The following is a 23955-nucleotide window of genomic DNA, read 5'->3' as shown; positions in this document are numbered from 1 at the left end:
CACTGTTTTCCCTATCATCATTTCTTATGACAGAGTGATATAATTCAGTGTAAGGGAACACGATTTAGTTCAATTACACGATTTAGTTCAATCTGATCCAAATTAAATGTTTGCTGAACTTCCTTTATTTGTCCAATTAATCAAAAGCATAAAGAGATGGATTATATATAATATGTTTTCACAGTGTTGAAGTTCAAACAGTTTTAATAAAAACAAATTGTGGAAGCTTTAATATGAAATATTAACCTTTATTTTCCCTACTGAAATTTCTCAGAATACTGATAATGATAATTAACAAATTATAGTGGCCATTTCTAGATTCGTGTTCATTCTGAACTTAAATTTCATTAATTTGATCTATTTATCATCCCCAAGGGTTTTTTTGTTTTCCTTCCTGGCCTTCTCTAACACTGTATTTTTTCTTCTCTTTCATCTTTCTGGGTTCTTTTAAAACCACCTCCATTTTTGCTTTTCATTTATTTAGCTCTTTCCTAAATGTCATATTTCTACCAGGTGGTAACTCCCACTATTCACTTTCTCCAGACCTTAGCAGGTCTGGAGGTGTGTAGTTATCTACAGACAGCTACATAGACTGTTGGAATGTTCAAATTCATCGTGCATTTATAATTGCTTGTTTCTTTTCAAGTTAGCTGTCCTCTATCCTGGCTTTTTTATGTCTTCAAATTCTAAGGTACAATATCACTTACACTCATTCTCTTCAATATTAACTCCAACTGCTATCAGTTGTCACCATTTTTCTTTTATTTTCTTTGTTTCTAAACTGAAAGATGAAAGGGGATACCTAAAATGTTTTCATTGCTGTTTTTTTCTACAATTGAGTGTATGCACTATTATCTAACCCATAATTGAGACTGAGAATATGTATGGATAGTAATGAAGGTGGTTTTTATTTACTTTGGGACTTGTCTTTTTTTAAACAGTACATTACATTTGAGGAATGCCTTGAATCTCTTTCAGATTTAAAACTTGAGTAACTTGTCATTATATAGACAAATGTATGTGTATGTAGACATACATGTGAGAGCCCTTATACACAAAAAGAATGATGATAATCTGGTGAAATAAACTTGGTATTGCCTTCCATCATACTTTATTGTCGGTTTTTAAAAGCTGGAATTGGCTCTTCTTTCACTTTTTAAAACCTGGAGTGGCAGTCTTGCCTCAGTGAAGGAAAAGGAATATGTTCAAACTTGTCCACTTTTCCTTTATCTCTCTGTCTCTCTGTCTCTGTTTCTTGCTTCTACCAACTTTCCTCTCTCCTTTTCCTCCTGCTCTTCCACCCCACCCCCTTCTCTATCTCTTCTGTACTTACCTTTTTCCAATGTTATCTTGGAGGTAGAAGACTTAGGTTAGGAAGATGGTTTAAACATTCAAGGAATGAGTTTATTAATTTAGTGAACAAGTACTAGATGACCAGCCTGGAATCCAAGCTATACAACAGAAAATGGGCACCCAGATTCCCCAACTCTTGAATAAGGAAATCTTGAAGATTTAGTTCAGGTACTTTTATGGTATGAGTCTGTGTCTGTGTACAAGAATGCTACATGTGTGTGCATGCAGAGCGGGGCGGTGGGGGGCTAGGGGGCATCAGATCCCCCTAGAGCTGGACTTATGGGTGGCAACGAACCTGTTGGGATCTAGCACTAAGAGTTCTTAACCATGAAGCCATCTTTCCAGACCCATTTAGTTTGTTTCTCTCTAATGATTTAGCAACCGTCCTCTCCTTGAGGTCTGTGATAACTAGTTTTTTGGGTTTTTTTTTCAGTTTCTTTTTACTCCCTTCTTTTCTAATTGTTCCTTTTACTTTGACAAAGATCCCCCTCAATCAAAGAAGATTAGGCATTTAGAATGAGGAATCCCCAAGTCGAGACTTTTAGTACTTCTAGACACTTTCTGATTCCTTCATTCCATTCTTCATATTCAACACCAGGATAAAACACTTTTAAAATGATAAAGACAAACTATATAATTCTGAAGGTTTATTATAACATTAACATTCCACCCATATGGTAATATGCATAATATACATCCCAATTATTACATACAGAGTATAATCAATATTGTGCTATGCCATTGGGCAGAACTCTACATATGTCCTTATTGGAATTCCTTAATCTGCTATTTCTTTGCCAGTCAAGTTCACTGGAAAAAAATAACTCAGCAGGTAGAGGTTCCCCATCTCTAAAAAAAATTCATGATTTTTTTTTTAATCACCGAACAGCTTAAGTCCTTTGTGCTTCCCTATTTTTGGCAAATTATCCATGTGTAAACTGTCCTGGGGTTTGCAGTTAACTAGAGTGTTCAAATTGCCCAGATTAGACCTCAAATCCCTTTGCCTTTTTGTACAACTCAGTGCATGTTTAGAGAAAGTCCTTTGTTTTAGCACTCCTATGACCTGGCATTCATCTTTTACTCCCCTTGCTTCTTAGAACTAAAAGACATTGCTTTAGAAGAACAGCAAGTGGAGGCATCCTGTTCTGCTGATTTCACTAATTGAAAACATCCCAGTGCTTGCTACAAAACTACCTAGTTCTTGTCACATAAAAGTAGGATTGCCCTGGGAATGCAGAGCAGGGTGTAGATCTGGGAAGAGAACTCAAAAACATGTCTGTAACCTCCAAGTAAATATTACACAGTGAAGAATCCTACGCCTTTCCCTCCTCTGTTTCCTCCATTCGCCATTGTTTCTCCCAGCTCATTCTTTCCTCTTCCACTCCCTTCTCTTCCTCCTCTGTTTACTGAGAACAGTGTGACCCCTGACTGTTATTCAGTTCTCTGAACGGTTTGACTTTCTTCACAGGACAATCATCTATCTTTCCCTGGTGTATGTTCTTGGCCATGTATTCAAGTCTTTGGGTGCCATACCAATACTGGGAGGAAAAATACTACATACGTGAGTAAAATCATGGGATCAACACTTTTCTTACATCAGACAGATGCATATTTTAGAAAGTCAATATAGATGACTTTTTACTTTATATCGGAGATGCTCCTTTATTTTCTAGTGTATAATTTTATTGTCAAGCTTACTAAAATAAGAGGTTTAAGAGCAATCAAACTCTTTCCTACATTGTCAGGTCTCATTTTTTTTTTTATTAAGTAAACATTTGAAGACACTTAGAATGCCTAATTAGTAACCTTCTCATAAAAACTCATTTGCTTGAAAATGAGAAAAAAATTATACATTCTATTTTCCTTCACTTACTCATCTTACTATGTATCTGTACACCATTACAAATTTTAAAAGTATTTACTTATAATAAAAGTAATATTCAAACTTGAGGTATATCTATTTATGTGTAGTCATGTATATTCCCATTTTACTGTTCCACTTTACTTCAAGAATTGGTGTTTATAGAGCAGAGACATTTGACAGATTTTTAATATATGTAATCAATTTAATATACTCACACACACACATATATGTGTGTGTATATATATATATATATATATATATATATATATATATATACATTCTGACTTGAAATTTTTACTTTATTTTAAAAGTAATAAACATTAAATACCTTCTTATTACTACTCCGAAAAACTTGTGGATGCCATTTCTATTTATTATGATAAATTTTAATATTTTACTTTGTAATTAGTAAAGGTATGTATGCAAGGTTATAGTCCTTATGATTTTTCAATTGAATTACTAAAATAGTATTACAAAAACTAGTGTGCTCACTTCTGAGTCACCGAGTGTCTTCTTTCACTTGATGCATACAAAGGATAAATGGTACTACCATGCATAGAATCTTTTCAGGCAGTATGGTTTCTAGCAGAGGCTCAAATGTGAAGACGGTATATTCTCCTGAGTAGTACTTGGAGTGAAGGCAAGTAGAAAGTACACGCAATAGATGTGAAAAGAAGGTATTACCTTTAAATATCTTTTTTTCTTTATGCATCTTTACGGTCCATCTCTACAGTTGGTTTGGTATCAACATGGTTATAGCACCCTTACCTCTCCATTTCAGAATCTTATCATTGGTTGGCCTGAGTCTAATAGCTCTGGGGACAGGAGGTATCAAACCCTGTGTGGCAGCTTTTGGTGGAGACCAGTTTGAAGAAAAACATGTAAGAGTCTTTTTGTTTTTGTATTTTGAGAGTTTATAGCCAGCATCACTATGGAGAACCTGTCAGGTAGCCATCTGCTAAGACTGAAGTAATTCCACTGATCAGGTCCTGTCTGGGGAGTTGAGTCCTGTACTGGACACTAGTCACTAGTAAAAACTAAAGCTCAGTTAAAGGAAAGTAAGGGTGGGCAGTGGACATGTATATGAGGAAAGGCTGAAGAAAATGAGGACATATAGACTGAATAAGCTGAACAGCAAGGGAGCTTAGATGTGGCTCAGTTGGTAGACTACTTGAGTAGCATGCACAGAACTCTGGGTTTAGTCTCCAGCAGAGTATAAACAGAGTATAGTGGCTCATATTCATAATCCCAGCATTGGGGAGTAAGAGTGAGAGGCAGAAAGATCAGTAGTTCAAGGCCATCCTCAGCTACATATTTATTTCAAGGCCAGCCCAAGATTCACAAGATCCTGACTCAAAACAAAATACAAACGAACAAACAAAACCTAAGGAGAAAATTACATATAGCTGTTCATAAATATCGGGGGACGATCATGTTTAAATCTGAGCACAGGGAGTGAGAGTTATAGGAAATTAGGCGCTTGCTTCACTGAAGGGAAAACTTCACACAGGATTCGGAAATAGTGACCTTACTTTCACTTGAGGTGCCTAAGAATTGATATGACAAGTACTTTAGGAGTGGGAAGTGCAATACAGAGATGATTTTGTGAAGGGAGAATTATCAGTTTGAATGAAACAGAATGCCCACTTATAGATTAATTTGCCTGGCTGGTCTTTCCCTTTCTTCATAACACTTCCCATTGCCAATGGTGGGAGTGGGGGATATATGACCAAAGTGAAAATGAGCCTATTTGAGGAAGCTATGGTGAGTGGACAAAGGAACCATCTATTCTTGGACCTTCTGGATTCCTCACTTTTGAGAAATGCAGAAAAAAAAAATTAGTTTTCTTTGTGAATCTATTTCTTCTCCCATAGCTGTTTATCCTGGTTCTGTTTTCTCTCTTCCTCTTTCTCCCCCAATCTTTATGTGCCCTCTTCCTTTCTCCTCCATTCTCTCTATGACACAATGCCTGTTATCTCTTTCTGTCCCTGTCTTGTCTCTCTGTGTCTTACCTTCCTATGCTTCTCTTTGCCATTCAGAACACTTGTATTACTTGGAACATTTTGTTCTATGGATTCTAATTACTTGCTAACACTCAGGAAATTACAAACCTTTGCAGATCAGCTTCTGTGTACAATGAACTTTGTAAGTTAGAAGAGCAAGCACATGTAAACAGGAATGAGAAGAGGAAGCAAGAGGTGTCACTAACTGAGCATGGGGGATGACTTACTGTTCTAGTGATTTATGAAGAGCTGAAATGCCAGAATTAAGTACACTGTAGGTTGTGAATCACCTATTAGAACCTTACTTGAAAGATGTTGCATTTAGTAGCTGGCCCATGGTGTATTTCTATTAATAAAACAAACTCCCCCCCCCCCAGGCTTCTGCAAACTGCTTCTAGGCCAGCAGGTGCCCTTTTATACTCTCTGGATGCACTATCCTCCTAGATCAACAGATTACTACACTGTTATACCATATACTCAACAAAATATATTCATTAACTCAAATATATTCATTGTCTAATTAATACAGTCAATAAACATTTATTGGGTGTCTAATATAGGTTAGTGTTTGTTCAGGTACTAGGCATTACTGAAGGAATTCACAACATACTGAATAAAGCATATTTAATACAAATAAATTAATAGTATGATAAACATGTATTGGACCCAAGAATGGTATTGAGGACAGGTTGATCACTTTTGCCCAGGTCTTAAGGGTATTGTTTAGAACGTGAGTAAAAGCTTGTTTAGGGTCTATTGAGATGGTTACCTATCATGGAAGCACTATCTGATTCTGTTGCTTTGTGTGCCTTCATCTAAATTTGAACATGGAGTGGGGTGGAGCTAAGAGACACATTTTTTCCTGATGATCTGTCTCATTCCAGGCAGAGGCACGGACTAGATACTTCTCAGTCTTCTACCTCTCCATCAATGCAGGGAGTTTGATTTCTACGTTCATCACACCCATGCTGAGAGGTCAGGATTCCTTCTACGGGTCTGTGTGTGTGTAGGGCTTTACTCTGGCCAAACAAAAAGCTGTTGACAGCTGCAGGTGGTTCCACTTTCTCCTTTCATATGGGCAGATATATGAGAGGTTATTTGAGTTTTGATTTGTCTGGCTTAAAATAAGGGTTAGATATTGGGAAGAAAAGATGATAGCTATGTCTGCACCAAGAACCTGGCCTTATAGAGTAAAATATAATTTATAATTAATAATTGCTCTCCCCCCTTTGTTTCCTTCAGGAGATGTGAAGTGTTTTGGGGAAGATTGCTATGCACTTGCTTTTGGAGTTCCAGGACTGCTTATGGTAGTAGCTCTAGGTGAGTATAGTGGAAAAATGAAACTAACAGCTGTGGATTCCTGCTACATGGAAGGCATTTTACACAAACTATTTCATTGATCCCTTATACCAACCCTGTTAGGCAAGTGTTATGGTAGTGATTTCCTTTGATTTTGAAGATAAATTATGAATGGTATCAGAAATTTTTATTTATTCTTATTATCTGTTTACCAGTAAATGTGTGTGTATCATATTTGTGCTTAGTGCCCATGAAGGCCAGGAGAAGGCATCAGATCCTCTGGAGCTGGATTTACAGACAACTGTAAGCAATCATGTTGTACTAGGAATGTAAGCCAGGTCCCCTGAAAGAGCAGCAAGTGCTCTTAAATTCTGAGTCACCTCTCCAATCCCACAAACCACTTTTAAGTGCTACAGCCACATAGTTAATGAATTTCAAAGGGGCTTTTTAAAACCCCATCTTTGGTGCTCATATAGAACTGCTGATCAGGAGTTTGAGTACCTAACAACTTAAATATCTCAGGTGACACTTTTTTCCCACCTGCCCCTGCCTCTGGATTACTAGGATGAGGTGTGCACCACCACCACATTCTCAGGCGATTCTTGAGTACAGTCAGGATCAAAGCCCATTGATTATTGCTGAAATAGTCAAGGAAGAAAAGAAGACAATTCAACCTCTATCTCAAACTAGTTTGTGTTATCCGACACTTATTTTTCTGGTAAGTCAATGCCACTTCTGATTACCTGGGCATTTTAAAGTAGCTTCCAGTTTTAGCTGTTTTTGCTCTGCTCTGCAAAGGTCCCAAGGAATTTTCCCTTGAACAAAGAGAATTAAAGAGGAGTTGGCTAATGCAACTTAGATCAAGTGGCATTCTTTTTAGCACTGAGAACTTTGTCCTGGAAAAGACTGGGGATGTGTGGGCCTGTTAGCTTAGGCAAGTTCCCCCAGGGGAAGGCTTGGGTGTGATTGTTTCTAGTCACTGACCTGGAAACCTGTTCACACTCTGAACCTCTGAGTGACACCCCTCTGGAACATATCCAGTCCAAACACATAAAGAGCTCAACAGAAGCAAGGGAGTCCAGAGATTCAATGTTTGGTCTGATTCTTTTCTACCAGAAAGGCTGAAAGTAATACAGTTCCCAGTTCCAAAGAAATTTATTCTGGGAGAGCCATGATCAAATCCTTCATTCTCCCTTCAATGACAAAGAATTTCCCCAAGGACTTCCATTTCTTTTCCACTTATTAGCATCATGGCAGCCTCTCTATATAACTGCCTGGTAATACTATTAAGACATTAAAGCAATTATGGAGCTCAAAAAGATTGAGGAATGAGAATGTTTTATCTTAAATAGGTGGTATCTATCATGGCTAGTCAGTAGAATGTTTTATCTTAAAGTAGGCAATATCTATCATTACTAGTCAGATGCTTCATTTTATGGTGCTAATAATGTTTATTATGTGAAAGATTTCATGGTAGGTACAGGGCCCATATTGGTTTTATTTATATAGTACAGGAAGAATAAGTCAGACAAATAAATGGAGATTTATTGTATGGTCCTGTCAATGTCCTGACAAGGGAAGTACAGAGAAAGCTATGGGGCTCACAGAAGGGTGCCCTGATGAAGACTCTGGAGGTTTTAAGGGTTTGCCTAGAGAAAAGACTTCTAAGATACGCCCTTAAGTATGAACAGTGGCTAATCAAAGAAGTGACCATATGGAAAGACAGTATGGTTGATGGGAGACAGGTTGGATGATTCAGGTTATTCAGAGCACAAAAGAGAGAGACAAAGAAGAAACGTTGCCAGAAAGAAAATAATGAAGGAAAATTTAGGCCATGAAAGAATTAAGACTTCTTTGTGAAGACTGGAGAATAAGCCAAAAGGGTTTTGAACAGAGAAATGATTGTTAGATTTGTTTTAAAAAACTGTTTCATAGTGTCTTATTTTGCAAAGGTCTGCATTAGGAGAAGAAATTGTATTGAGGGTCAGGCAAGGATAATATTGATTTTGTTTGCTTCATGTATTATACTCCTTTAAATTTTATACTTGAGGGAGTGCCTGATTTGGCTCACTCAGTCTTAGTCCCTGTTAAGTTACCAAGCCATGATATGATTGGATATGTGAAGTGAGGGGGAAGATAGGACACTGTTGAATACAGGGTTCTGACTTGAATCACAGGCTAGATAATAGGGTCATTAACTGAGATGGTTAGGATGAACAGGCTAAAGCAATTCTGATGGATTTTTGGTACACGTTGTATTGTAGGTGCTCTTGAAACATCTAAGTGCATCATCAAATGGTTATTTGGAGATACTGTCTCAGGGCTCAGAGCAAAACAATTGGGTTTTAGACACAAATATGGATTCATAAGATGCAGCCAGCAATTAAGTTTTGAAAATATAAAACTCTGAGGTAATTAGAGTAAAGTAAAAAGAAGACCTAGGCTCAAACTCTAAAGACACACCAGCATTTAAAGAATAGGTATCAAGGAGAAGTTCACACGTTTGTAATCACACATTTGCACTCTGGCAGAAGAGGCAAGAGGATCATGAGTTAAGAGTCCAAGCCTAGGCTGCATAGTGAGTTCTAGGCCAAAGTGGGCTATAAAGAGATACCCTGACTCAAAGATGGAAGGAAGGAGAAAAGGAATGGAAAATGGATAGAATGGGTAAAAATTGTTCTAGGTTGAATAAAGGAAGCAATGGTAATACAAAAGAGGGAACGGCTGTGCTATGCACTCAAGAAAGAAAAATTAGTCAAAATTGGTATCATATCAGATGTGGAGATGGGACACATGAAAGGAAACCAAAGATGACTTCTGTCTCTGCTATCCCTTAAAGGTCTCTCAATGAATATCTCTTAACAATTGAGCACTTATCTCCCCTTGGCTACTCTTGAAGTTAGGGAGCAAAAGTCAGTTCTCTGTGGTATTTGATGCTGACATACTGAATATTCTAAATGAGAGATCAAGAACATTGTCTGTGTATCACTTGTAGTTGTCTTTGCAATGGGAAGCAAGATGTACAGAAAACCACCTCCTGAAGGGAACATCGTGGCTCAAGTGATCAAATGCATATGGGTATGTTCATGAATTACCCTGCCTGCCTACTTTTTTTCAACAAAAGGGAAAGATACCACCCTGATCGTGTAGTTCCCCACACATGGGCAAATGTTTTTCTCAGCCATCTTCCTTCTATGTACCTATCTTTGGAAAACTGTGTTTAATTTATTCTCCTTGCCTCTACTTGACCATTAAGTTGCAGAAGCCATCACTTTTTTAATAGCAAAAAATTCTCCTGAGTACAGTTGTATATGATACTTTTAGGTAATAAGGAAATATAAAAATAACACCTCAGATGTTGGGATTCAGTGTTTGATGAAATTCAAAGTACTTGTTTAAGGGAAGGGTTAGTGGACTGGGAAAATCAACAGATGCTTTCTTTTAGTCTATCTCTGATTGTGTTCTCCACCCTAGTTTGCTATCTGCAACCGCTACAGGAACCGTGCTGGGAACATTCCAAAGCGACAGCACTGGCTAGACTGGGCAGCAGAAAAATACCCAGTAAGTGGAAACTTCAGGAATACCTCAAAATTCTAATTGATCTTTCAACCCTTTTTATTCTGGCACATTTGACCTCTTTTTTTTTTTTTTTTTTTTTTTTTCTGTTTTGAACCATTTCTACTCTAAGCAAGTAAAGCACATTTGGAGCCTCTGGCAATTTTCCCTGCTCTTTCTTCCTCCCCACAGAAGCATCTCATTGTGGATGTGAAGGCACTGACCAGGATACTGTTCCTTTACATCCCACTGCCCATGTTCTGGGCTCTTCTGGACCAACAGGTAATAGTGGGTTTTTTTGAAAGATATTTCTTTTTTCCATCCTGTTTCATATCACAGGAAAAGGATGTCTCACAACAAAATCTGTCTGCTCTAGGGCTCACGATGGACACTGCAAGCTAACAAAATGAATGGTGATTTGGTGAGTTGACAAAACTTCCAAAGAAGTTTAAGTTTTTAGTCATACATAATTTGTTTAATTTACATAAATTAGTTTAATTTACACATACATAATTTTTATTTCTACATATTTAATTAATCTATTGGTGATTTGTCTTTAAAAAAGAAAAAACTGACTTAAGATCATTAGAGATGTATATTCATTAAGCCCCAAAAACACTGAGTAGGTAAAGACAACCAAAGTTAGACTAGAAAAAAAATTATAATCTTGCCTTTAGAAATAAGAAGGGAAAGAGTGGGACATGCCCAAATACCCCCCATGACATACTGAAAAGACAACAGCTGAAGTCATGCAGGTCTGGTTGATGGTTTTCTTACATTTAAGCCTGTCTTAGACATACCAAGTAAAAGCTTAAGTGGTGCCTCTACACAATGTGCCACGTTCTTTAGGCAAGATCAAGCAAGGGACCCAGAGGACCCAACAAAAAAATTAATAAAATATCTGACTTGTGTCTATGAGAAGGAGTAATATTATTTTCTCTCTTTTTTTCAATGTCCATTCTTTGGTCCACTCTGTCCTTTATGGTCTACTCTCTATTCTTAATCATTCCATCTCTACACTATTATATTGGTAGTTTTGAAGATGACAGGATGAGTGACATCAGAAGCCTCCAAAATATAATCTTATCTTTGCCTTCCTCTATTTGTCCAGAAGTTACCATGGCAATTCTCTTATTGATTCTCACACCTGTCCTACTGTTATTACTGCCTCTAATTATGTTGTTGGGATTCAGTGAAACATCCCAACTCTATCACTCTCAGACAAAGTGTAGCTCAGCTTGAACATCCCTAATCCCCAAATCTGTAATCCTGACTGCTCCAAAAGACAAAACTACTCTTGAGCATTAACACAATATCACAAGTGAAATTTTCCACACCATAAAACTATCATGTACAAAATTGTTGCCAATTATTGAGTAAATTACCTTCAGGCTAGTGTTTGAGTCATATATAAAACATAAATGAATTTCATGTATAAATTTCAGCCTCACTGCTTCTCCCCCAATCTCCACTATGAACATGCACAAGATTGCAAATCCCAAGCATTTTTGAAAATGCTTAACCAAGACACAGAAAACTTTCTTTTCCCTAGGGCCCATCTGTCCTTAGCAAATAGTCAGAAGCCATCCCAAGTCTCTCCCCAGCCCACATACCTTTGTCAGCAAACAAGATAGCTTGAACTAAAGATGCAATGAATTTTCTTTAATATGCTTCTTATTTGCTATCAAGATAAGATGCTACTATCAGGCCTCGGTGGTCATGGCTTTCATTGTCCTCTACTGCCATCTAACTATAATTTATTATGATGTTTTAGGGATTTTTTGTGCTTCAGCCGGACCAGATGCAGGTAGGAAACTTCTCTGTACCTCTTCACCTGTACCTCTACCTGTTATTTGGGTTGTCAGCTATCATCTGATACATTCCTCACTACATCCCAAATGTAGAGATGAAAATAGTTTCTCTGAATCTTACTCTTTCACATCCTTTGTTAAGGGTATAATTCTGCCAACTTCAGAGAGACTGAGTATGATCCCACAGGAAGAGTGTGAGCATTGAATGTTCTTCCTATGCCAAGATGGCATAATTGAAAATATTGTTAAAGAAAGTGTAAACCTGAGTCTATGGCTGTAGCTCAGTGATATAGTACTTGCCTGTCATGCAAGATGTCCTAGGTTCAATACCCAGCACAACCAAAACAACAAAAAGAAAGTATATACTTCTGCTGTGTGAGCAACAAAGTTAGAATTTCTGCTTACCTATGGTGACTTTCAGGGTACTTTTTAGCCCCTTGTGATTTCCTTTAGGCTGTAAAACTAAAGGCAAGAGACACTGGGAGAGAATGGTTTCTAATTTGACTGACAGGAAAACAGGCTCAGTAAAACCAGAAGTCCCTTGCTATATTTGGAAGTTAAGATGCTTTGCAAGGGAAGCAGAGCCTTGTATATAAAGAGATCAAGAAATGTGGACTCTTTACCTACTAAGGTGAAAGTGAGTAGATGTGAGAGGATGCATGCAAGCAGCTTCGAGCATGAGATCACACTCATGACTGAGAGATGCTCTTAATAATCCTTGTTACCATGGTGTTTCAGGTATTAAATCCCTTTCTGGTTCTTATCTTCATCCCATTGTTTGACCTCGTCATTTATCGGCTGATCTCCAAGTGCAAAATTAACTTCTCGTAAGTGCTCACCAGGTCATGTATTATTGCATACTGACTCAGTGTTTATTCATTTTGGTCACAATTCAAAGCTTGACTGTTTCTAGTTAATAATTATTTTGATTTATCACTTATCTGTTCCTATTTTTCATGTTTGACAAAATTCTATTAATGTGGGAAAAGTGGAAATTAGATCTAACTGTTGATTGTCAATTCCAATACTACAGACATATGTATGGTGTTGACAGGGTAGGTCTAGGCAAGTATGTGATATCAAGTTCCAGAAAAACCATGCTACTTTGCTCTTGAATGTTGCCTCTCCAAAGAAGCACATTTATTTACTTATTTCATGTGTGGTTTGGAGAGGGGTTACACACAGCAAATGTGTAGATGTCAGAGGAAAACCTGTGGGAATTGGTTCTTTCCCTTTACCATGTGGGTTCTGGGGATTAAACTTGGACTATCAGCCTTCATTGAATTATGCTTTGAGCCATCTCTCTGGACAAAGTCCTAAGGTTTTGGTGACAACTAGTTCTTTTAAATATTGCTGTTCCTATGAAACTAAGAAAGGACCTTGTAGGACTTGGTATAGCATCATTTTTAGTTAGTATGCATTGTATCCCGTCCTGTGCTGAGTAAAGAGTATCATTTGTAAAGCCTGGCAAGGAACAGTTCAAGTCTCCTTTCATGTCTGATATAACAGCAGTCTAGTTGTGATAGTAAAGTAATGACTACTTTACCACATACAAATGCCCTTGTCAGATACTTATTGAGTAGGAAATAGGGGGTCTAGGACCAGTTCCATGCAAACCAATGTAAAGATCATGTAAATCAAGGTATTCATAAGTTAGTAAAGGTACTGGAACATAGGCAAACATAACCATTATATGGGTAATGGTGGTAAATACCCTAGGAAAGGAAGATGGAAGTGCCATAGAGGTCAACAAAGACTTCTGAAGAAGAAAATGAGTTTAATTACAGAAGTTGATGTACATTAAATAACAAAACCTGATTATATCGCTATTATCCTTAATATTATGACACAATGGCTAAAGTCATCATAATCAAGTAGAGGTAGGAAAACTGGTATATTACAGAGACGAGGTGTTAACTAGGACTTGAATAAAGGGTGTTTGAAGGAGAGTTTTAGAAAATACTTTACAAAGTAATTGGAATTAATTAAAGTCTTTGTAGAAAGGCTAAGGAGTCTGGGTTTTGAACCTTAGAATAAGGGGCAGATATAATGACCTCTCCTTTCCTCCTTCCACAGCTCACTTAGGAAAATGACTGTTGGTATGATCCTAGCATGCCTGGCATTTGCAGTTGCAGCACTTGTAGAGATAAAGATAAATGTGAGTTCAATGAATTTTAAGCTCCAAATCTCTCCTTACATGTTCAATCTCAATTCCTTGGGACTTGCCACAGCATCCATTTCATTGGACAGTCATGCTAAATATTTAAGCCAATAGAGCAACAATGCAAAAGGAATCCCATGTTCTACTTGAATAATTCAAGGTTTATCTTCAGGAAATTCCAAAACACAAATACCCAACATACTTTGGGAATGAAGGTTTATCTGATGCCATTGAAGCTATACAAATAATACTGGCCACCAAATAGCCAACATTAGTTAACGTTCTGTAAGCCCACTACTGAAGAAATGCATGTGTTACCTACCATCTGTGCTTGCTACATGGAACTGGGGTCTTTCCTGATTTAAAAAAAAAATGTCATTTCTTATTTCTAAATCAGCTGCTCTTCTGAGGGATAGACTTGTAAATCTTGGCTAGAAGGGCTAACCTGCCAAAGATAGGACTAAGATATGTGTTCTTGTACCTAAAGGATTATTGATTTGAATAAGTATTGTCTGTCTTTCAGGGAATGACCCATCCCCAACCAGCTTCCCAAGAGATTTTCATACAAGTCTTGAACCTAGTCGATGGCAAAATAAAGGTGACAGTGCTAGGAAGGAGAAATAATTCTCTCTTGGTGGAGTCTGTCAACTCTTTTCAGGTGAGGTATGGGCCCAGATGAATTAGAAACTGTATATGCTATAGTAGCCTTAGTTGTGTAATGGCATTAATCATATAATCTTATAATTGTTTTCTTATGCCCTTAAATAATCTTTGATAACATTATTCTAGTGGTTGCATAATATTCTATCCCTTAAATATAGTTCAATTAAGCATTTTCTGGTAGCTATTCAAGTTGGGTTTTGTTGTCATTAAGAAGAGGACATCAGATCTCCTGGAACTGCAGTTACAGATGGGTGTGAGCCACCACATGGGTGCTAAAAATTGAACCCATGTCCTCTGAAAAAGTAATCAGTGTTCTTAACCACTGAGCTGTCTCTTCAGCCTTGACCCTGTATTTGGTATTATGCATAATGTTCTAATGAACTACTCTACCCTTCTTTATGTATCCTTCTATGTCTCATGCCAGGGTTCTAGAAGTGAAATAACTCATTTAGAGAAAGAAGTAACTAGGTTACATATCCTGAGGCTATGAAATTTGATGTCCACATTGGGGTAGAAAATGAATATAACAGGTTCTTCGTTCTGCAGAACACAACACATTATTCCAAATTACACCTGGAAACAAAAATCCAAGATTTACATTTTCATCTGATGTATAACAACTTATCTGTCCACAAAGAGAATTCTGTAGAGGAGAAGAACTGTTACCACTTGGTTGTTTGTGAGGATGGAGAAAGTATCTCCAGTGTGCTGGTAAGTTAAAGAATTGCCCAAGTTCTGTTTTGAAGTAAGATGGCTGAGTCATCAGAAGCTTACCAAGGAGCTGCCTGGAAATGGAATGTTCTGATTATAGGTTTCCATTTGTCAGCTCCTACTGAGTTTTTCTTTTCCCTGTTGCAGGTAAAGGATATAGGAATCAAACCAGACAATGGGATGACAGCCATCAGGTTTGGATGTTGGGGACTTCAGTTGAAGAAGCCTCACATTTTACTTGTCCTGAACAGGGATGTTTCCCTCTTAGGAAGTCAGGGGCATTGGTGTCTGTGGCATTTCCTATGGCAGTAAAAGGCAAATGGGCATGCTTCCTTCCATAGGACTGGCAGATCACCACAAGTTTTTCTACCTCATATTAGCAAAATAACTCTGTAAATTTCTGTGTTCATGAGATAAACATTCAGAAGTCATTGGCTATCTATCCTGTAAAATGCAGGTTTCTATTGTAAACTGACAGAGGTATCAAAAGAGTCTTGTGAGATGGCATGAGACAGATAGAGGGGTGATCACCTGCCCTCTGTGGCTGAATTAGATGTAAAACAGAGAAATGATGGCACCAAGATCAGGTAGTTATTGTTAAATGTAGAGGAGAAACTGTGGAGAAAAGTCCAAATTCACTGAAAAGTAAAATACATGTAAGAACTTGTTCTTGAAATGCTTCAGAAAGGACAAATCACTCAAAGTAAGTTAGACAAGAAGGGACAGCAGGGACCAACTTTTCTGCATAAACGAAGATCCAGGAGTTAATTGTTAGAATACTAGAAGGAACCACCCTTCTTACCCCTAGAGCAAGACCACAATTAAAATTATTAAAACATAAATGTACCCAAACCCCATTCTGAGGGGAACTTACGTTCAGAATACTAGAAAGAAGATTCTGGAAGGGCCCAAGATTCCTGAAGACAGGAATATAGTGATGATACATTCTCTGGGCTGAGTCCCTAAATTTTGCACGAGGCAAACTAGACTCCATTTATAAGAAGATAACTTGTTTCTATAAAATGTAATATATATATATATATATATATATATATATATATATATATAATCTCTTTTATCTCAGCTGAAAGATTTCACCATTAAGAGGGAAAAATGTCTTGGGGGGGGTGTGATGATTCAAGTTCAAGCCCCAGACCACTTGTAAAAACCCTGAGTATGGTGGGATGAATTTGTAATCCCAGCATGGCAGAAGCTTGACTAGCCAGCAGCCCAGCTTTCAGCGAGAGTTATAGCCTCAGACCACAAGGTGGAAGCCTGTGGTTGACTTCAGGCTTCCACTCATCATGTGCTCATGTATGTACATCTCTATGCACACACACACACACACACACACACACACACACACACGTAGACATACATACAATAAAAAGAAAGAAATTATGTATTCTTAAACTAGATTAGAAAGGAAAGTCAGATTTCCATGTGTGACTGTGGTAGTGTCCATCTTGCTAGCCATCTGGTGTCAGTCATAAGTTAAGACTCCAGAAAGTCAGGTTTTTCTAGAGTAAGTTAAGGCTGGTGATTGCTTTTTAATTAAAGTTCCTTTGTTTGTTTGTTCCTAACCCAGCCACTATTTTATGCACTTAGAATACAGTATCAGGTATCCTTGTTTGGATATTTTGTCTGACATGTAAATGATTTGTCTACCCTCAGGTTTATTAACACCTTGCATAAAGACATCAATATCTCCTTGGATACAGATGTTCCTCTCAATGTGGGCAAAGACTATGGAGTGTCTACATACAGAACTGTGCTGGGAGGAGAGTAAGAGCCTTGACCTTGTGGACATTTTACTTTTGCTAAAACAATCTTTTTCAAATACTACTTTGTAATTAGGTGATTAACACAGGCATATCTGTGCTAATTTGAAGTAAAGGAAGATTTCTGCTGCTTTTTAATTCTTGCCCCCTTTTCCCAGGCCAATCTTCTTCCCACATTGCTAGGTTAAGTTGGTGATAGTTGTGCTGATAGTGTGTATCGTTAATACAGCCCATTTCTGTGCTCACAAAGTTTACTGTAGATTTTGGCTCCTGCTCTTTGGTACCTGTCATCAATACCTCATCATTCACAGCACTGGTTCTTAATTCTGTGACCCTTTAATACAGTTCCTTATGTTGTGGTGACCCCAACCATAAAATTAATTTCATTGATACTCCATAACTGTAAGTTTGCTATGTTATGAATCATAATGTAAATATATGATATACAGGATGTCTGATATGTGACCCCCAAAGGGGTTGTGAACTACGGGTTAAGAACTACTATTTAGAATTTCCCTCTCACATTACCTATTTTATATTATTCTGCTAAGTCATAAGATTTACATGAAGAAAGTTCACAGGCAGGCCTGATATGTACAAAAGTTGACCTGTACAGTCTTTCTTCAGGGTTAGGATTTTAAAAATGTACTTGTCAGGCAATATAAAATATAGATCCAAGGAGAAAACCTGGCCCAAAGGTGTCCTAGAAGTGTCTGTCTTCAAAGACACATGGCTTAACTATTTTCCTCGTTGGAGGAAAGATCGCTCCCCCTTGGAGAGGGGAATATTTACCCTAAGTCATGCTGTTTATTCTAACACAACCTCATCTTGTTGCAGGTACCCTGCAGTGAAATTCAAGACAGAAGACAGAGACTTTTTCCTCAATTTAGGTCTACTAGACTTTGGTACAACGTACCTGTTTGTGATCACTAATGTAAGTAGCTTACAGCCACCAACCTTCCTTCTGTCTGCTTGTCTGCCTGCCTATCTGTCTATGCCTCCTTCCTTACACACACACACACACACACACACACACACACACACACACACACACACACACACACACACACACACACACACACATATTTTGGCACCTTCTTGGTGAGGACACAGTGTAAATGAGAAGACTCTGTAGCAAGACAGGATTGCATACTTCTTTCTGGTCCAGTGTTAGGCTTTCCACCACTGTGGCAAATATCTAATGGAAACAGGTAGAAAGGCAGAAACATGTATCTTGGCTCATGGTTTCAGATGTTTGTGTTCTATAGCTGGATGACTCTATTGCTTTTAAGTCTATGGAAGAAACGTCGTAGTGGAAGGACATGTGGAGAAAAGGTGCCAGAAATGACATGGTGACCAGGAAGCAGAAAGAGTGGTAGAGAAAAGGATCCGGGGCAAGATATGTCCTTCAAAGACACGCCCACATTGACTCACTTCCTCAACACCTATGGAAGATGAGTCTTCCAGGTTCCACCACCTCCCAAGTGTCCATCAGTATATAAATCCTTCAGTCAGTCAATACATTTGTTAGGTCCGATTCCCCATGATCTAACTGCACCCTTGAAGAACCACCTCTGAATGTTACACTGGGGACTATGCCTTTAAAATGTGAATCTTTGCCAGGACATTTCATATGGCAATAGCAATGCTCCCTCTGAGGTTTTAGAAATCCCACCATCTCTGCAGGGGATAGCAAAAGCAGTGACATCAGAAGGAGGTAAGTGTGTTGGGAATGGAGGCATGACATGTCCCAAGTTATTACTGTGAAATCTCATGGTCAGCTCCAGTACCATTATGACCTTAAGAAGCCAAACATTATTGATGGAAAATTAATTGTTTTTAATTTGCTATTTTTTTCTGACCTAATATATAGGTCTGTTATGTTCCTGGGATTTTGATCTACTACTTTACAACAGTCTGAAATGTCAATCTCCACACAAAGTTTGGAGACTAATTAACTGTGTTCTATCAAAAGTAATTGCCAGCAGGCATAGTAGCACACACACACACACACACATACACACACACACACACACACACACACACACACAGCTTTAATCCCAGCACTCACAAGGCAGAGGCAGATAAGTCTCTGTGAGTTTGAGGACAGCCTGGTCTATGTATGAAGCTTGAGATTAGCCAGGGCTAAATAATGAGACACTGTCTCAAACAAACAAACAAACAGTAATTTTCTTAGTAACTAGAACAGAGAACTTTTGAGTCTTAATTCAATTTTTTTTCTTTCTTTTTCTTTTTTTTCTTTTTTTCTTTTTTTCTTTTTCTTTTCTTTTTTTGTGTGTGTGTGTGTGTGTGTGTGTGTGTGTGTGTGTGTGTGTGTGTGTGTGTGTGTGTATGAGTATTTCACTTGCATCTATCTATGTTCACCACACACATGCCTGGTGCTTGTGGAGGCCAGAAGAGGGCAGCAGATTTCAATTAATTTTGTACATAAGGATTTTTTGTTAAAGGATCATATTCTACTCTTTCATACACAAAGACATATAATTCATATAATAATTCATATATATGAATGGCCTCTAGTCACTCAGTGCAATTTGTTGAAAAGACTGCATACTAAATTGTCATGATGCTCTTGTTGAAAATCAATTGACCATAAAACAGATGTCTTATTTGTAGCTTCTCAACTCTGTTGCTTTGATCTACGTCTTCATCCTGTCTTAATTTCACATGGTTTTTGTTTCCTGTTTATTTGAAATCTATTTTGAATCCAGAGAATCAGTTTCCACATATTCTCCTTCTTTTCTTTTTCAAGGTTAGTTTGGAGGCTGGGGATGTAGCTCAGTGTTACAGCACTTGCCTAGCATGTGCAAGGCTGTGGCTCCCATCCCTAGACAAAAAGAAAAAGATCAGTTATTCTGTGTGACATGAGTTCCATGCAAAGTTAGGATTAGCTAGGATTAGAAGCCAGATGAAATTTTAATGGAGATTATACTGACTCTGAAGATTATTTAAGGGGCCAGTTGCTATCTGAATAATGATCAGCCTTTTGTTCAATGAATAAGAAATGCTTATCCACTTACTTAGGTATCTATTCTTCCAACCATGTTTTTGTAGTTTTCGGAGTATATCTTTTATATTTACTTTATTATATTTAATCCCAATTCTTTTATCATTTTTATTATTTCTTAATTTCATTTTCCTAGTGGTTATTTTAAGTCATAAAACTAATTCTGTGTATTAATCTGTGTATATTGTTATGAACTCTTATGAGCTAATTTGTTAGACCTAATATAACTTTAGTGGAACCCTTAAACTTTCCATATATGAGGTCATGCCATGTGCAATTAGAGATGGCCTCACTTTCTTTTCTGTCTAGATGTGCATGATTTCTTTTTCTTACCCAGTTGCTCTGGCACGGTGTTGGACAAAAATGATGAAACCAGACATCTCTTTCAGGAAGGGCATCCAGTTTTACCACTAAGGAAGTTACCCATGGACTTTTAAGTAGATGCCCTTTATTAGATTAAAGATATCTCTGCACACTAGTTTCTCAGGTTTTTGTCTACCTACTTCCTCATTTGTATGAGGTTGTATTTTGTTAAATGCTTTTTCTAAATTCATTTAGAAGACAATGTGAATTTTGTCCTTTATCCCATTGATATCATGGGCAACATTAATTGATTTTCAAATAATAAACCAACCAGTCAAGACCTGTTACTTTTATAGGGCTTCTATGACAAACCAGTATAAGTCCCCTTGTAGGCTTCAAGTCTGAGTTCAAGATGTTTGTAAGGCTTGTTCATTCTGAGAGCTGTGAGGAAAGCTATAGCTTTTCATGGTTTGCTGGGAATTTAGTATTCTTGGTGTATAATACAACCAGCCCATTGTCTATCTGTACCTTTGTATAGCACTTTTATTGTGTGCTTTCTATCTATATTTCCCTCTTTTTATATAGCTATACCTATCATATTCAATTAGCCCATCTCAATGACTCCATTTCACTTACTAATTACATCCATAAGCATCCTATTCCCAAGTCAGCTTACATTCTCAAATACTGGGTATTATAGCTTCAACACTTGAGTTTTTAAGGACACAATTTGACCTCGAAAATTTGTATTCCTTGTATTATTCCAGTCCTTTCTTGTCTTGTCTCTCCAAATGTTTCTGAATCCCAAACTTTATTAGGCTTCTGAAATAGAAGTCATAAATTGAAGGTTATGGAACCCAGTTCCTTCCAAGGTTCTATGGTGCTTGGCTTATGCGGATAATAAAAGGATCAATGGCTGATGTTTAGAATTTCAGATATTTTACCTGAGATTTGTATTCTTAATATTGTAACAGTGCCAGAAGATCCTGTGACAGACATCACTATGGTTCTGCCCAATGATGGTTGAGTTCAGCAAAGTCCTTATCATTTCCACTCAGCAACTTAATTACTTGCCTTAGAACACTTGAACATCTGACTTTTAGAGGCTCTTTTAGTCTGCTTTTATGTTGAACATACACACACAACACACATGTGCGCGCGCGCATACACACACACACACACACACTTTGGAACTAATTTACTTTTGACTTAGAGCCAAAAGCATTTGGACATCAAAGACTTTTAATCTCAGAGATTTTTTACTATAACTGATGGGAGTCAGGGAAATGAATGTAGTGTTACCAATAGAAAAATCCAAAACAATAGAATTGTATAGAAATGTCTAATCTTTTGAAGGTAGCAAAGAAATGAAAAGGAAGGGATAGATATAGATCGTAGGATGTTATAGTTGGGTATATTTGCTTAAGATTACTGAGAAGTCCAATTCCTGTTTCTCCCACTAAGATTACCAATCGGGGTCTTCAGACTTGGAAGACAGAAGAAGTTCCAGCCAATAAACTATCAATTGCATGGCAGCTCCCACAATATATCCTGGTTACAGCAGCAGAGGTCATGTTCTCTGTCACAGGACTTGAATTTTCTTATTCTCAGGTAATATTTTTATATGTAGAAATGATGACACCACTTAGAAAATAGTGAGTTTTAATTTTCACACTTTTCAAATAGGCATGTCATCTTAAGACTTCCATCTCTTTGGTTCATGAGTTTCTGATAATATGACCCTGAATAGTCATCTTGACTCCAGGATCATGAGAATGCATTTGACTCTATGTTTTGTTTAGGCTCTGAAGAAAAAAATAAGGATGAACCTGAGGGCTATAGGGTTAGACTAATCATGTTAAAATACTGACTGCATCACCTATTTTGGAATAGGAACAAGTAAATTATGTCTCTAATCCTGTTTTGCTTCCTTTTCTTTATGTTATTTTCACTATTTTTTTAAGAGTACCATATAATTCAGATTAGCTCTTAAGGTTTTGATAATAATTGTATGATATGATAAATTAAAGCATCCAATTAATTGATTTACTTTCTTCTTACTGCTCTATTATTACCATCTCATGAGCCAATGCGATTAGGTGAACTTAGTGGGGAAGATGGGAAATGTAAGTTTTTATGGACATGTTTCATGGACAGGCTCATGGGACAGGAAGGTGGAATAGGGAATTTGAATGCTTACAAATGTATCTTTCCTAGGCACCATCTAGCATGAAATCTGTGCTCCAGGCAGCCTGGTTGTTGACAGTTGCCGTTGGGAATATCATCGTGCTTGTTGTGGCTCAGTTCAGTGGCCTGGTACAGGTAAGGATCACAGGAGAACAGGAGCTCATGTCTACACAAAGTTTCCCCTCCAGCTTCCTCATCGCCCTTTTGCTTGACCTCCAGATTCCCCTTCAGTGATATGAGGGTAAGGCAACAGATTCTGCCATTTCCAACAGGAAATGGACATATGTATGTACCTATGGGAAGAGAGGGCAGTGAACCTAGTGTTCTGCCAAGACAAGTGACTCAAGTGATGGTTCCCTTGGTCATCTTCCCATTCCTCCACTGCTAAATCCCCCTTACACACTTCTTTTAGGTTTCCTCATAATTCTCTTTCATTTATCTCCCTGCAGTGGGCTGAATTCATTTTGTTTTCCTGCCTCCTGCTGGTGGTCTGCCTGATCTTCTCCATCATGGGCTACTACTATGTCCCTCTAACGCCGGAGGGTATTCACAAGCCAATGGACAAGCAGCTTCCTCATATCCAGGGGAATATGATCAACCTAGAAACCAAGAATACAAGGCTCTGATGACTCAATGGACTCATAACTGATCCCAGCTCTGGTTTCAGCCATCACTTACCTTCAAACTTAATTCCTCCACTATCAGGTTAGGAGAAGGAGATAGTATTTTATCTGAGTGAGTCTTCTCCATTTTCTACCACCATAGAGGCAATTCTAGGACTAGGTTTTCAGGTATATCTTTAAACAAGAATCCGAGAGACACAGAACAATAAGCTCACTAAACATTAGGCAATGCCTCTCAAGCTGGCCCAGTACCTCCAAATGGCTATGAAAATACAAATGGGCAATAGAGATAAGTCTCTGTGGGTATTCCAAGGTTGGGAGACTCCTTTATCGGGTATTTAGAACTGATAACTCCACTTGTTGATGTTTTGGTCTAGAAGGAAAAATGCAGAATAATAGAGGAATAGTATTTCAAGTTTCTTTATCAGTAGTATAATTGTGCTATTCATGAAGATGTCAAGAAAGGTATGTATGGTATGATCTGATCCACAGGCTAGCTTGTCAGCCTCTAGTGAGTTTAATATGATTTTAGATGGCAGGTTTTAGAATGGCATTTTGTCAGCACATGACAGACACATCTTTCTGATTACCACAGTGTTTCATCTACTTACCC

The 23955-nt window shown here is 37.7% G+C and overlaps 1 protein-coding gene across 1 annotated transcript in view; it reads left to right on the top strand.

The window, feature by feature from the left end:
* The window catches only part of Slc15a2 (solute carrier family 15 member 2), a 28930-nt gene extending 5309 nt beyond the window's left edge, over positions 1-23621 (top strand). Inside the window, exons 4-22 of the mRNA XM_051191423.1 lie at positions 2822-2914; positions 3999-4098; positions 6105-6195; positions 6463-6540; positions 9515-9597; positions 9994-10080; positions 10267-10356; positions 10451-10495; positions 11849-11881; positions 12624-12712; positions 13962-14043; positions 14570-14704; positions 15256-15420; positions 15568-15614; positions 17095-17205; positions 18039-18135; positions 21997-22143; positions 22750-22854; positions 23169-23621. Of these exons, the coding sequence (XP_051047380.1) occupies positions 2822-2914; positions 3999-4098; positions 6105-6195; positions 6463-6540; positions 9515-9597; positions 9994-10080; positions 10267-10356; positions 10451-10495; positions 11849-11881; positions 12624-12712; positions 13962-14043; positions 14570-14704; positions 15256-15420; positions 15568-15614; positions 17095-17205; positions 18039-18135; positions 21997-22143; positions 22750-22854; positions 23169-23345 (1855 nt within the window). The 3' untranslated portion in view covers positions 23346-23621. The remainder of the gene's footprint in view (positions 1-2821; positions 2915-3998; positions 4099-6104; positions 6196-6462; positions 6541-9514; positions 9598-9993; positions 10081-10266; positions 10357-10450; positions 10496-11848; positions 11882-12623; positions 12713-13961; positions 14044-14569; positions 14705-15255; positions 15421-15567; positions 15615-17094; positions 17206-18038; positions 18136-21996; positions 22144-22749; positions 22855-23168) is intronic.
* The last annotated feature ends 334 nt before the right edge of the window (positions 23622-23955 follow it).

Source organism: Phodopus roborovskii, unplaced genomic scaffold (genome assembly GCF_943737965.1).
Source record: "Phodopus roborovskii unplaced genomic scaffold, PHOROB, whole genome shotgun sequence".
NCBI lineage: Eukaryota > Metazoa > Chordata > Mammalia > Rodentia > Cricetidae > Phodopus > Phodopus roborovskii.
The sequence above is the reverse complement of the archived record's forward strand: the minus strand, read 5'-3'. Positions and strand labels throughout refer to the sequence as shown.